Raw genomic sequence first — 12643 nt, forward strand, 5'->3', positions numbered from 1 at the left:
CCAGAGGAGCAAGGGTGAAGCTGCTGATTCCTATTTTACAACATCGACTGCGCGATTTCCACGATCTTATTTCTCATTCATTCGGCCTCACGGCGGGTGGCGACCGATTATGTTCCAGCATACACTCCTAGAAATATCCTCTCCCCTGGCTAGAATCCTTTAAGCTGTTGAATACCACTCAGAGACCCCAGCCTCGAACCTCCCTACCTTTTCATCTCCCCAAGTGCCCCACGCAGCGTCATTACCACACTAGCTCCTCTTATCCCCCTTCCCACCCCTACGCCTCCTTCCCAACTTGTTCCATAGTCTTGACATACTCCTTCACCTCCTTCGCCCCCACGAGTGTAAAATCCCTCCTCCGCCCCTCAAATACCACATACGGCACACTGTCGACTCCATTCCCCGTCTGCTCTCTAATCGCCATCTTGACATCCATCAGCCCCTCGCTCTCATCCTCCACCAAACTCTTCGCCTCATCCTCGCTTAACCCCGCAGCGGTACACGCCTTTGTAAGCGTATCCTTCGCACTCGGATGCGCCTGTTCCGTAAAGTACTGAGCATAGAGTGATTCTACAGCTTTTTGTGCGGCCTCTGGCCCTTTCGATTCTTGGGTAGAAAAGAGTACGCGGTGCGCATCCAGCGTGTTTGCGATGACGCCGTGGAAGTCGAATTCCACGCCTTCTTGTTTGCCCAACTCGCCCATATACTGCGTATACAGCTTCATCTTCTGCTCGTCATTGTTATACTTCTCGCGCTTATACCACGCATGTTTATCCTCGCCATCTTTGCTGAAGTCCGGGTAGAGCTGGTACGGAGCAAAGCGGAGGGTAAATGTGACTTTGGGTGATGAGTATTCCGAGAGGGCCTTCTTGAGGCGGAGATAGCCTAGGTATGTCCTGGTCGTTATTAGATTGAGATTGGGATGCGGAAGTCGGAGGGGTCTGGGATGCTGACCAGGGGCAGATGGTGTCAAGCGTGAACGTTATTGTCGATTCGTACGACATGGTCGAGTGAGATACGCTGCGGTAGTTCGATGGAGCGATGGGTAGGTGCGGCTTTCATATGCACTTCCGACATAGCGTCATGGGGCGGGGTCCTTTCCCCGCCATATACACTAATCCTCTCGGCCGTCGGATGTCGCTGAAGTGGCGGAAACCACAACGAGGGATGGAGACGGGCCAAATCAAGAAGTAGCATGGCTAGTTATTGATAATGTATTCGGTTAAGAAATCCACGACTTGAGTATGGCCACCACGCATGGGACAATAGCAGTTGGGTGGTCTTCACAGTATAGAGAAGCGTGTTAACCAAACCCATACCTTCCCGCTAAAGCGTAGCAATGGATAAGAAATCAGAAACCTGATGTACATCGTTCTAAAACTGCTATGCACACCTTCCCTCTGCATCACGAGTTCAGTCTCACGTAGTTGCCTGGATCATTGTCAGCCATGGCGGTTCCGAGATGGAGGCAGACATACCTGGGAATTGTCCGGTCTTTCCTCGGACCTTCCCGGTCCACCACTCATTATCGTTCTGCGTCCGGGAGATGATCTCAATTACATCTCCGGTGAGGAAGGAAAGATCGCCCTCGGCCTGTGCTTCGTAGTCATACAAAGCTGTGACGGTCTCTGCAGCTGGCGCGCCGCTTAGCCGAGATGGCTTCGGCTTCGGTGGTGGTGGAGCCGCGCCTTTTGACTTGGCGGCAGATCCCCAAGATGTCGCGGAGAGAGAGGGAGAGGCAATGGTGTTGTTCGCCGGCGTGGGACTATAAGGTGGCGGTGGGGTGTCTGTGCCATCGGACAGTGTCGATCTTCGAGCTGAAGCCGTTTCCGATTTCGCCTCGAGGGCTTTGCTTCCGTATCTTGGCTGGCCAGGTTTGCGACCTCCTGTCGTCTTGTATTTCGTAATGGATATGGCTTCTACCTCGGACTGAACGTCTCCCCGCTTCTTCTCGTAGGCAGCTTCGATGTCCAGCGTGAGGTCGAAGTAACCGATGTCGATATTCTGCATGCGCTCGTGCAGCGTGTAGAAAACGTTCAGCTGCATGTAGTAGAATGACTGGAACAAAGGCTTGATGAACTCCCGCTCCAGCCTAAAGAGCTTGGGTAGCTCGTCCTTGAGCAAGTCGTTGAAATAGTTGTAATCTTGAGTGGCTTGCTCAACGTCGGCCTCGGCGCGATACATGGCCTTCTCGTCTTTCAAGGTCTTATCCTTCTTGTCCTGGAGCTTCTTGAGAGTGGCGCGATGACGGTCATAGTCGAGCTGCTTGTGATCTCGCTTTAGGGCGATTTTGCGAACTGCCTTTATGATTTCCAGCAGTTCGTCCGCGGGCTTGATAACCCTGGTTTCTATCATCTCCAATTCCGGTTTTAGTGTTTCTTGGAGCTCCCCGACGATATTCTCGTATTGGTCGCACGCTTCTATTCCAGCCTGATTTCCCTCATCGTGGAACGAGTCGGGGTCCGACATGCGGCCGGATATGGGCTTGTAGATCTCGGCAATCGCTTTGGAGAACTCGATTTGGTGGGAGAGCATGCCTGGTGTCGTTAGGTCAGGCGGCTCTTCTAGGGAAAGAAGGGCACTGCCACGTACCATTTACGGCGTCAAAATACCTGCACTCGGTTAGCGAGGGGTCAAGACCGTGCCTTGGATTGCAACGCTTACTTTTTTGACTCCTCATGGAGCCTCTTCGTCTCCTTCTCCAACTCCTGGAAGCGTCTTTCGGCATCGGTGTAGACTGGGTCCTTTGTAATCTCGCCCTGCGCATCTGTCTATCAGCCAAGAGCCCCGCCATGCCCGGAAGCAGGCGCAAACGATAGCAAGGGTCGTTCCGGGGCCAGGAGGCGGACATACAAGATTGAACCGCTGTTTGAAGGTTTGCGGCGCCTATACAGCATGTCAGCCATCCTCTGTGCACAGTGCGGCGCTTGAAGAGCTCCATACCCGAGTGACGCTCTTGGTGAGGCCCTTCCAGCTCATTGGTTGACGTTTGCGGTAGCTCTGTTGCGGATTGATGGACGGTAGAAAGGGACGGGGAGCCTTGGATGCGGTGTCGCAGGCTGACAGAGCGGAGAGCGAGGTGACGGGCTTTGGGGGGACTGGCTGCGTTTGGCCGGCGTGGCTCGGGTTCTTTGAGGTCTTGGTCGCGCTTGCCTATGACGACTGAGCCGTGGCTGAGGCGGCCCCGTGCACCTGTGGCAGGGCGCTTAGCTAGGGCCGGGATAGTGCCGCGTTCCGATTGCGGTGCAGGATGCGAAGCTGTGGAACGCTCAGATGGGGGAGTGAGAAGGGGTTAAAGAGATGCATGCGCGAGGGCGTGGCCGCCACATGAGCCAGCAGGTCCGCGGGATCCGGCAGAGCTACGGGTGCTGGCGCTCACGTCGCGCTGCTTGCGGACAATGGGCAGTTTCCCCCCGCGCGCCGCTCGCTTAGTCATCCGCGCTTGAGGTCTGGAAAGCTTTGAGCTCGAGGCGAACTCCATGACCGCTGCATCACCAGCACCCGCACACCGCCATGTCGAACATTGCGCCCACCGTCGCGAGGCAGGCCCTCCGCATTGCTTCTCGTCGATACCCCTCGTCCGCCTTCTGCCGTGCCTCCCCGCGTGTCGCCGCGCTCACTGCCAGCGGCCGACGACACTATGTCTCCGAGACGAAACCTTCCAATGCCATCGTGAACGTCGAGACGGCGATCAAGGCGGACCAGAGGGCATTCGTAAACCAGACTGGAAAGAGTCCCGAGAATGCCACGATGCCGACGACTGGCATGGGCGCCGATGCCATGATGAGCCCGACTGCTGGTGCGTAGCTCCGATCTCGCCCCCGGCTTCACTTCGACGGTGCTGACTCCGTGTAGGTATCCTGAAGCAGGCAACCATCATGGATGAAGGCAGCCGTCCGATATACTTAGACATGCAAGCCACGACGCCCTTGGATCCGCGGGTGCTAGACGCCATGCTCCCTTTCATGACCGGCCTCTACGGCAACCCCCACTCTCGGACCCACGCATATGGTTGGGAGAGCGAAAAGGCAACGGAGCAAGCTCGTGCACACATCGCCGAGCTTATCGGTGCCGATCCTAAAGAGATCATCTTCACCAGCGGTGCTACCGAGAGTAATAACATGAGCATCAAGGGTGTTGCGAGATTCTTCAAGCGGTCAGGCAAGAAGAACCACATTATTACATGCCAAACCGAGCACAAGTGCGTTTTGGACAGCTGTCGGCATCTGCAAGATGAAGGCTACCAGGTCACCTATCTGCCAGTCCAGAACAACGGCCTTATCGACATGGCTCAGCTCGAGGCTGCGATACGACCAGAGACTGCTCTGGTCAGCATCATGACCGTCAATAACGAAATTGGCGTTGTGCAGCCTGTGGAAGAGATTGGAAGGCTGTGCCGGTCAAAGAAGATTTATTTCCACACCGATGCCGCCCAGGCTGTCGGGAAAATTCCTATTGACGTCAACAAGATGAATGTCGACTTGATGTCGATATCAGGGCACAAGATATACGGACCAAAGGGAATCGGAGCCTGCTACGTTCGACGAAGACCTCGGGTCAGGCTTGACCCCATCATCAGCGGCGGAGGCCAGGAGCGCGGCTTGAGGAGTGGTACCCTAGCCCCTTTCCTTTCCGTTGGCATGGGCGAAGCTGCGCGCATCTGCAAAGAGGAGATGGAGGTACGTTCACTTGTTCCTTACCTTTCCTGGTTACGATGATTATTTGCTTTATACATGCATGGCTTTCGGAGCGTTAGGTGGGCCTCAGGCCGCCGACGCGCCATGTCGACAATTGTGCAGGGGCTATGAGAAGTGACCATTACTTTTGTTCTTGTCTGTCTAGTTGTATGTGGCGGCAGGACTAACATTGCATAGTATGACACCAAGCGCGTCACCGCCCTATCGAACCGTCTCCTGGAGGGTCTCCTGTCACTGGAGCACACCACACTGAACGGTGACAGAACTCGCCACTATCCCGGCTGCGTCAATGTCTCGTTCGCTTACGTTGAAGGAGAGTCTCTCCTCATGGCTCTCAAGGACATTGCCCTCTCTTCAGGCAGTGCTTGCACGTCGGCATCTTTGGAGCCTAGCTACGTCCTCCGAGCGCTTGGCAGCAGTGACGAAAGTGCACACAGCAGTATCCGTTTCGGCATCGGCCGGTTTACGACTGAAGACGAGATCGATTACGTGCTCAAGGCTGTCAGGGAGCGCGTGACTTTCCTCCGGGAACTTAGCCCGCTGTGGGAGCTGGTGCAAGAAGGAGTGGACTTGAACACGATCGAGTGGAGCCAGCATTGAGGGGGTGAAATATACCCTGCGGAATTTGTACAGAATAGGAACACCCGGGCTTGGAGCATGTTTGGGATATGCACGCTCGCTGCAGCGTTCACGAAGGAAACGACTAGCATTCGCTGTACCATACTAATGTCGCTCTGCGCTCAGATGCATTGAGCACGTAAATACAATTTCCAATTTCAACGATGCTGCCTAGCTTTCGTTTCTGCCATGCTTCAATGATGCAATTCTTAGCGACAATGCCCTCGGCCTCCACCCCAAGAAGTGGGCGGCAGTGAACAGCCCGTAAATGAGTGCTGAAGGCCTGATTCAATCCGCATCGCAGAGTATTATTTGCCAAGCTGTTGGTGGTGCCCAGGTGGGATAGGTTTTGGATAACGTCTCTTGTGGTCGGAGCTTCCCCGCCGCACCAACCTCACCTGCAGCATGGCCGGCGTGCCTGAGAAGGTGCTCAACTGGCTATACAGCGTTCTCCCAAGTGTAATACTCCCACACATTGTGGAGAGAATGCTGCTAATGCGTAGCGTCTAGGAATACGCCGACGTAAATCGCACGTACCACGACGTTGCCGAAGCCCTCTCCAACTATCCCTCCCTCTCCCCGCGCACAGAAGTCTACAGTACGTCGACGGCCCACCACACCATCGCCGCACTCTCCTCCTACTTCTCTTCAACATGTACTCACATTATCAGCGTACGAAAATGGAGCTTCGGCGCTGCTCCTGCTCCTCAGCGGCACGATCCCCGTCACTTTTCGCGGCGCGACATACGGCTTCCCCGTCGCGATATGGGTGCCGCATGCCTACCCTCGAGAATCGCCGATAGTATACGTTACGCCGGCACAGGATATGCTTGTAAGGCCGGGTCAGCATGTTAGTGGGGACGGCAGGGTATACCACCCGTATCTGGCGCAGTGGGGGAAATATTGGGATGTGAGTTGGGCATGCGCTTGCCCGTCCAGCGGGGCCACAACATAGAGGAGAGGATAGCGGCTGATCCTCTGCAGAAATCTACAATATTCGACTTTCTGGCTGTCTTGCGACAAGTCTTCGCGAAAGAACCGCCGGTCCGGTCGAAACAACAGCAAGCTCCAGCGCCGCAAGCTCCGCCACCCGTACCTCCCCCACCGGCCGAATGGCGGCAGTCTATACAGGGCACATCTGTAGCATCTCCATCTCCGGGCCCCTCAAGTCAAGCTCCCGGGCCGCCTCCCAAGCCACCGAAGCCGTATGAACAGAGCAGACCGAGCCCTCAAGCACCGCACGACAGATACTCGCAGCCTCCTCCGCTACCTCCGCACCCGTCTCAACAGCCTCCGCAGCACTATCCGCAGCAGTACCAGCAACCGCAGCGGAATAACTATGTTGGACAGAACAATTGGCAACAGCAGGGGCTTCCACTGCAGAGTATCCCACAGCGGCAGACGAGCTATGACATGAGTCCTGCGACGCCAGCATCGAAACCTATGCGACCGCAAGTCCAAGCTCAAGGCCACCAAGCTCAATCATATGAGCTGGGGAGCCCTGTGAGTCCGATCACACCGGAAGACCAGCGCTCTGCGCGATATAAAAAGCCCGCGCCTCCCCCACAAGCACCCACGAACTTCTCCCGATCACAGCAATACCAGCAACCGCCCCCACAAGCGCCACCCTATGGCTCACCACCAATCCACCAGCCATACCAGCAGCAGCCTCCTCCGCCCCACTACCCACACCAACCCTGCCCGCAATATGCCCTGCAACAACAGCCACCATCCCAGCAACCTGCACCCGTCGCCCAACCCCCGCCAAACCTAATGGACGACTCTCTAGAAGTAACTCTCCCCTCTCAGCGCGGTCCTCAAGCACCCCTCCCCGTACCCCCCGTTCCACCCAACCCGGAAAAAGATGCTCTCCTCCGCGCCCTCTCCCAAACTCTGACCGCCCAAATCGCCCAAACACTCTCCCAAAACCGCTCCGCCATCGCGCCACTCCGTGCTCAACAAGCCGCCCTGCAAACCGCCTACTCGCGGCTACAATCTGAGCTCTCGGACCTACAGCAACTCGACTCAGCTCTCGCGTCCAACGAGAAGATATTGCGGGACGCGATGCTGGAGGCGGACCGCGTGATGGAGGATGCGAGACGACGCAAGGCGCCGGATGTGGATGATGTGCTGGTCGCGCCGACGGTGGTGGGCGGGCAGTTGTATACTGTTTGCGCTGAGGAACGGGCGGCGGGAGAGGCGCTTTTTGTGTTGGGACGCGCGCTAGATAAGGGGAGGGTGGCGCCGGATGTTTTTGTCAAGGTATGCGTTGTGTTCTTCCATTCCGCTGGAGATAGGCGGTTGATGCTAACGTGTAAACACAGCAAACGAGAAGTCTGGCGCGAGAGCAGTTCCTGAAGAAAGCGCTGATCAAGAAAATTGCGAGGGGCATGGGGCTGGATGAGTATGGGATGCGGTGATCTGAGCTGAGTTGAACTGCGGCCGAGCGGTCGGGGGATAAGCCTTGTGGATCGGGACTTGCACATGGAAGCCCCTTCAACACTACGTGGCGTAGGATATTTCGAGACGTCATACCAAATCAAAGAATCTTGTTCAAGCCCACTGGCTCATCCTGTTCTCTCTGGTCTGGCTCGCTCCCTTGCCCCCTAGCCTCTCGCATACATATTGGAGCGATGCTATGCTTCCCTAGGAGTTATTTGATGCCCTTAGACAAACTGCGACTGTGCCAATGTGATGACAGCAATGGCTCGGCGAGGGGGCCGCGCTGTTTCGGCAAAATATATGTAGAAGAGCAGAGAAGTGATGCGCATAATGGAGGAGGGAAGGATGTCGAGCGGGATTCTCCAGCTTGGGTTCGACAGGCTGGGCTTATCAAGCGCTGGCTGGTCGACCGGGGGCCCTATGGAGAGGAGCGGGCTATATTGGGTGTCCTCGGGAGAATGCAAATATGGCCATGTTCACATACACGAGCAATGCTTGCTAGGGAAGAGTGGAAGCACCAAGAAGATGCATTGAAGTGGCAAACCTTTGTTTAGCCATGATGCTAAACTACTTCTCACGAACTCGTTCTGCGAAGCGGCTATGAGCATCCGACGTTTTGCTATCGACGCTAGAGAAATTGCCAGCCAGCATTGTCAGTGCCATGATACAGGAGATGTGGCCAGGTCGTGAAGAAATATGGAGAGGATATTGAAGCACAGGGAGAGGAAGAAGAAGAAGGAAAAGAAGATATCCTGTGGAAGGATAGAACAGGGCTCCGCAAATGAGAGACATCCACCTGCAGGGCATGCCGTCGTCTAGTTTAATGGACCCGCCGTTGGCCCCGAGTCATCGTTCGAGCAGCTCGCGATGGAGGTGCTCCGTGAGTTGACAGGAGAGGACTGGTGTGGTGCTCTAGTAGCCGTATCGGCGCTCCATCTCTTGACGAGATGGGGGTGCGCAGACTGGACGGAAGACGTTCAGCTCGAACTGGTTCCCGGCGAAATTGTTTCCGGCTCTCAAGTAGACTACAGGCAGTTAACATCCGTCATCCGGCACCCAGTACGTAGGCTCCTCACAGCAGTATATGCGGCCTGGCCATTGAACCGCGCCGTCGCCACTGTCCTTGCAGTGCCCAAGAGCGCAGCCGATCTGCGAGCTGTCCCGCCACACCATCTGAGAGAAGTGGCCCCACGCATCGTTGTAGTGGGGCTGCGAGTAGGGGTACAATCGCTCTTCTTCGTGCCAGCCGTGAATAGAGTTGCGGGCGAACTCGATCCACGCGTCGTAGTTTCCGGGCGACGGCCCGACGCCAGAGAGATTACTACCACCACGGTCCTGAGAGTATGAGCATGGCTGCCTCGATCCGCTGGGGAGGGTAACTTACGTGCTGCAAGCCGTGGGTGCAGACACTAACGGATTCAAGGGCCTCCTGGGCCAACGTCGCATTCCACACCAGGTCCTGGGCGCAGTGGACTTTGCGCCAGAACCAGTGGGCGTCCATGACGATGCCGATAAACTTGGGGTCGTCGACATGCGGCGCGGCACCGTCGACCTGGGCGCGGGCCTCGACGCCCTTGGCCGGCGCAGCGGCCACGCCATGGGCGGCTGCTAGGGCGAGGATTGCGGAGAGCTTCATACTGACTGACTAGGATGACGAGGGCAGCCACCGGTGGTTAGGGATGCGGGAGGTCGAGGATGGAGCCGAGGGCGTAGGGGAGTGCAGTTAACCAGCGGCGTCCGGTGCCGAAAGACGTGCGTAGGGAGCGAGAATAATAAACAAAGGAGTGGAAGTGTTGAGCGAAGGATAGCGGATAGAGGCACAGATTTGAGGGGAGCGCTGGAGACGTGTTTATATGCTGGAGACGAGAAGGCGGGGAGCCCTGTGCCGGGCAGCAGAAGTAGCGTGCTGTTGCAGGGCGTGCCTGCCGTCCGCCTTCACCACCCGGGGCTCCGCAAATTGCCCTGGGGACGCCGAGACCGAGGCCGTGCAGGCCTGGAAGGAGCCGGCGGTGGCAAGCGGAAGGGGCATTCAAGGCGGGGCCAGCCCTAGCAGCAAACGCGTCGTGACGCTCGACATGATGGAGCCGGGAGGCGTCAATGGCGGCAGACGAATGCCGCCACGCTTACCCATGCCAGCGGATCTCCATGCTGTCCTCCCTCATTAGGTGCTCAGTTGCTCTCCTATGGTATTACCTACTGCTTCCCTGGCCCGCTCGTAGATGCCCGTGTGCCTCACGCACAGACATAGGTGGGCAACCGCTAACCACTACCAGTGTCGCAACCAACACGCTATTTCTACACAGAGGCCGGTGTCGAGCAGCTGTCGGCATGGCTGTCATTCCGCGCGACTAAGACGAAGAAGAGAAGGTGCCATGAGGCGCGTGAAGCGTGGCCAGGGCCGTAGAAGGGGCATCCGCGACTGGGCGTTTGCTGAGGCCGCACACTGGCAAACGCTTTCCAGAACAGAGCATCTGAAGGCCTCCAATCAGCACCTCGCAGGGAGAGTGCGAAAGAAGAGACTCACTTTGCAGACGGGCAAGAGATTGAGGGAGGGGCAAGAGCGCAGTCACGGACGTTGGCACCGCCGTCGCACTTGTACCATGCCGCACCACTGTTGAGATATTGTACCCACGCGCGCGCCAGGCAAGACGGCCCGGCTACACATGTGGACCCTGCGTGCTTCCCAAGCCACTATATATCAACTCTTGTTCCCACCATATCCAGGATAACGACATTCGCGCGTGACCTCGATCCTCAACCGTTCCCGAAAGTCCCCCTTCTTGCTGCATCTCTAGGGCCCTTCCTGCGGCCTGCCGGGAACACACTGCTACTCGCTCGTCGCACCATCTTATCACAATCACGTGAACATTTCCTCAACCCCGCTTGGAGGCACCCAATCTCTTGTGACCGCTCTGGCTGACTCGAATAAGCGCGTGTTACGGGACGCAGCCACTCGCGCTATGAGTTGACTGGACATCTTAGAATATCCGACCAGGAAACGGGAATCATTCGCCACCGTGATCGGGAGGCAGCAGAGGCGGGGGAGACGACGCCACCCCGTACGACCTCAGGATCTGCTTGACATGGTCGTCGAGAGTCTCCAAGGGCATATGAGCCCGCTGGGTTTGAGGATTCTACCCTTCCTTCAGCCTCTTCGCTGGCCTGCCAATGAGCGAATCATCGGGAAGCCCGCTCCTCTTAGTGCCCGGCAAGCTCGATGTTCGTATGTCGTTGTCCTCCTGACTTACCCTCCGGTGCGGGTATTTTATCTTGGAATCCTCGAAGCAATTATCCGACGGCTTCCCGTGAACGGCGAAGTAGGGATGCTGAAGCGCGTTCTCGGCCGTTAGGCGCTTTTGTGGATCGTATTCCAGAAGCTGCTGGAGCAATGAGAAACCTTCCGGTCCGGGAGTATCCAGTCCTGAGCCAGAAGGATATTGGTTGTTCTTCAGGCAATTCTGGTACCAGACTTCCAATCCTTGAGGCCGATGCAACCGCGCATTCCCCGCCGCCAGCTGCGTCAATTGTGGATATTCTGGCATCGCGGACAGAAGCGGCCAACGATCTTTGCTTGGCATTCCCATGATCTCCACAATCTTTTGCATCTGGTTCCGCTGGAAAGGTACTGTCTTCTTGCTGTCCATCTTTGCTTCTTCTCCCTTGAAGATGGGCCGAAGCGAAAGCAGCTCGGCAAAGATGCACCCCACAGCCCACAAATCGACCGCGGGCGTGTAATGACGGCTGCCAAGCAGCAGCTCGGGCGCTCGATACCAGATGGTAACGACGACCTTGTCTCCGGAGAACAACGACTGCAGGGGCTTGTAGAAGAGTCGGGCTAGGCCTAGATCGCCAATCTTCACCTTTCCAGCGCTGGTGACCATAATGTTGGCCGGCTTGAGATCTCGGTGCATGACCCAGTTTCTGTGCAGGTAGACGAGGCCCTGCAGAAGCTGGTACAAAATCGATTTGATCGTCCGCGCAGGTATGGCTTGTCGCTGGGGCTGGTTGTGGTGGTGGATGATCTGAAGCAGGTCGTGTTCCGCATACTCAAATACGATGAAGATGCACTTGTCCTCGAGGATGATCTCCACCGTGTGCACGACATTGGGATGCGAGAGCTCGGTGCAGAGGGCCATCTCTCGTATAGCGGACTGTGAGATGCCCGAATACTGCAATTCGCCCTCCTTGTCCGGCTTGAACCTGGCTGCATCAGCACGTGTGGCTGGAACATGAAGGCCGGGCAGACTTACTTCTTGATAGCAAACTCTCCCACGCGGCCATTCTTGCCTTCGGCCTTGTACACGCGTCCGTAGGTGCCACTGCTAATGAAGCCTACAATCTTATAGCGCTCATTGACCCGCTTCTTGGTGCTGTAGCCGGTGAACATGGCCTGCGAGGAATCCGCCGGATCTGCGGATCTGCGGATTTAGTATTATGTATCAATAAAAAGCAAAAAAGCAAAAAGGCGGAAAAGACGACGGTGAAGAAGAAGACAAAAGCGGTGCAGCGCCAAATGCAGACGAAGAGTGACTGTTGAGGGCTGCGACCTCGGGAGGCAGCGCACGCGGAGGAATGATCAGGCGAAGGAGCCAGCCATGATCAGCAGATGAACGGGAAGACAGGAAGCAAGGACGCAAAACAGGCGGACATTGCGACAAGTAGCGACGGTGGTGGCAAGAGGAACGGCGGGCAGGCGAGCAAAGCGAGATTCGGAAAAGGGTTGCAGGAGAGACGGACCGTTGAAGGCTGCCACGACGCTATTGCGCAGGGCGGCTCGGGCGGAGGCAGACGCTGAGGGCGGGCCGCCCGACGACGGGGGATTTGTCGAGGGATGATTCATCTTGTGGCATCGTCTGCTGCCCGTTTATGTGTCTCCACGGTCGGCA

At 56.6% G+C, this 12643-nt stretch overlaps 6 protein-coding genes across 6 annotated transcripts; 2 read left to right on the plus strand and 4 right to left on the minus strand.

The window, feature by feature from the left end:
- Window positions 1-30: 30 nt before the first annotated feature.
- Window positions 31-1051, minus strand: BU26DRAFT_517786 (thioredoxin-like protein). Its single transcript, XM_033828660.1, has 2 exons — window positions 955-1051; window positions 31-896 (listed from the first exon to the last, which is right to left on the minus strand). Exons 1-2 carry the CDS (start codon window positions 1002-1004, stop codon window positions 278-280), a joined length of 669 nt encoding a protein of 222 aa, XP_033686047.1. The 5' UTR covers window positions 1005-1051; the 3' UTR covers window positions 31-277.
- Window positions 1052-1184: 133 nt separating this feature from the next.
- On the minus strand, window positions 1185-2886 carry BU26DRAFT_517787 (BAR-domain-containing protein). Its single transcript, XM_033828661.1, has 5 exons — window positions 2854-2886; window positions 2665-2759; window positions 2593-2613; window positions 1479-2537; window positions 1185-1431 (listed from the first exon to the last, which is right to left on the minus strand). The coding sequence occupies exons 2-5, from the start codon at window positions 2726-2728 to the stop codon at window positions 1406-1408; spliced, it is 1170 nt and encodes a 389-aa protein (XP_033686048.1). The 5' UTR covers window positions 2729-2759; window positions 2854-2886; the 3' UTR covers window positions 1185-1405.
- A 445-nt stretch (window positions 2887-3331) lies between these two features.
- BU26DRAFT_517788 (cysteine desulfurase) lies at window positions 3332-5487 on the plus strand. The gene is made up of 3 exons (XM_033828662.1): window positions 3332-3799; window positions 3856-4679; window positions 4875-5487. Exons 1-3 carry the CDS (start codon window positions 3514-3516, stop codon window positions 5295-5297), a joined length of 1533 nt encoding a protein of 510 aa, XP_033686049.1. The 5' UTR covers window positions 3332-3513; the 3' UTR covers window positions 5298-5487.
- A 228-nt stretch (window positions 5488-5715) lies between these two features.
- BU26DRAFT_517789 (UEV-domain-containing protein) lies at window positions 5716-7999 on the plus strand. The gene is made up of 5 exons (XM_033828663.1): window positions 5716-5774; window positions 5826-5913; window positions 5987-6225; window positions 6300-7577; window positions 7640-7999. Exons 1-5 carry the CDS (start codon window positions 5721-5723, stop codon window positions 7733-7735), a joined length of 1755 nt encoding a protein of 584 aa, XP_033686050.1. The 5' UTR covers window positions 5716-5720; the 3' UTR covers window positions 7736-7999.
- Window positions 8000-8467: 468 nt separating this feature from the next.
- On the minus strand, window positions 8468-9489 carry BU26DRAFT_275394 (PR-1-like protein). Its single transcript, XM_033821436.1, has 3 exons — window positions 9142-9489; window positions 8834-9092; window positions 8468-8782 (listed from the first exon to the last, which is right to left on the minus strand). Exons 1-3 carry the CDS (start codon window positions 9391-9393, stop codon window positions 8670-8672), a joined length of 624 nt encoding a protein of 207 aa, XP_033686051.1. The 5' UTR covers window positions 9394-9489; the 3' UTR covers window positions 8468-8669.
- Window positions 9490-10695: 1206 nt separating this feature from the next.
- On the minus strand, window positions 10696-12598 carry BU26DRAFT_517791 (cyclin-dependent protein kinase-like protein Ssn3). Its single transcript, XM_033828664.1, has 2 exons — window positions 12008-12598; window positions 10696-11957 (listed from the first exon to the last, which is right to left on the minus strand). Exons 1-2 carry the CDS (start codon window positions 12142-12144, stop codon window positions 10892-10894), a joined length of 1203 nt encoding a protein of 400 aa, XP_033686052.1. The 5' UTR covers window positions 12145-12598; the 3' UTR covers window positions 10696-10891.
- Window positions 12599-12643: the final 45 nt, after the last annotated feature.

This window comes from Trematosphaeria pertusa (assembly GCF_010094035.1).
Source record: "Trematosphaeria pertusa strain CBS 122368 unplaced genomic scaffold BU26scaffold_5, whole genome shotgun sequence".
Classification (NCBI taxonomy): Eukaryota; Fungi; Ascomycota; class Dothideomycetes; order Pleosporales; family Trematosphaeriaceae; genus Trematosphaeria; species Trematosphaeria pertusa.

Bases quoted from the DNA above. Each gene is read 5' to 3' on its own strand.
- BU26DRAFT_517786 (XM_033828660.1), bottom strand. From the start codon at position 1,004: ATGTCGTACGAATCGACAATAACGTTCACGCTTGACACCATCTGCCCC. The intron at 897-954 runs GTCAGCATCCCA...AATAACGACCAG, and splicing joins CTTGACACCATCTGCCCCTG to GACATACCTAGGCTATCTCC.
- BU26DRAFT_517787 (XM_033828661.1), bottom strand. From the start codon at position 2,728: ATGCCGAAAGACGCTTCCAGGAGTTGGAGAAGGAGACGAAGAGGCTCC. The intron at 2,538-2,592 runs GTACGTGGCAGT...TAACGACACCAG, and splicing joins GTATTTTGACGCCGTAAATG to GCATGCTCTCCCACCAAATC. The intron at 1,432-1,478 runs GTATGTCTGCCT...ACAATGATCCAG, and splicing joins AAAGACCGGACAATTCCCAG to GCAACTACGTGAGACTGAAC.
- BU26DRAFT_517788 (XM_033828662.1), top strand. From the start codon at position 3,514: ATGTCGAACATTGCGCCCACCGTCGCGAGGCAGGCCCTCCGCATTGCT. The intron at 3,800-3,855 runs GTGCGTAGCTCC...GACTCCGTGTAG, and splicing joins CATGATGAGCCCGACTGCTG to GTATCCTGAAGCAGGCAACC. The intron at 4,680-4,874 runs GTACGTTCACTT...AACATTGCATAG, and splicing joins TCTGCAAAGAGGAGATGGAG to TATGACACCAAGCGCGTCAC.
- BU26DRAFT_517789 (XM_033828663.1), top strand. From the start codon at position 5,721: ATGGCCGGCGTGCCTGAGAAGGTGCTCAACTGGCTATACAGCGTTCTC. The intron at 6,226-6,299 runs GTGAGTTGGGCA...GATCCTCTGCAG, and splicing joins AGTGGGGGAAATATTGGGAT to AAATCTACAATATTCGACTT. The intron at 7,578-7,639 runs GTATGCGTTGTG...GTGTAAACACAG, and splicing joins CGCCGGATGTTTTTGTCAAG to CAAACGAGAAGTCTGGCGCG.
- BU26DRAFT_275394 (XM_033821436.1), bottom strand. From the start codon at position 9,393: ATGAAGCTCTCCGCAATCCTCGCCCTAGCAGCCGCCCATGGCGTGGCC. The intron at 9,093-9,141 runs GTAAGTTACCCT...TCATACTCTCAG, and splicing joins GCACCCACGGCTTGCAGCAC to GACCGTGGTGGTAGTAATCT. The intron at 8,783-8,833 runs GTGAGGAGCCTA...AACTGCCTGTAG, and splicing joins GCCAGGCCGCATATACTGCT to TCTACTTGAGAGCCGGAAAC.
- BU26DRAFT_517791 (XM_033828664.1), bottom strand. From the start codon at position 12,144: ATGTTCACCGGCTACAGCACCAAGAAGCGGGTCAATGAGCGCTATAAG. The intron at 11,958-12,007 runs GTAAGTCTGCCC...TGATGCAGCCAG, and splicing joins GGAGAGTTTGCTATCAAGAA to GTTCAAGCCGGACAAGGAGG.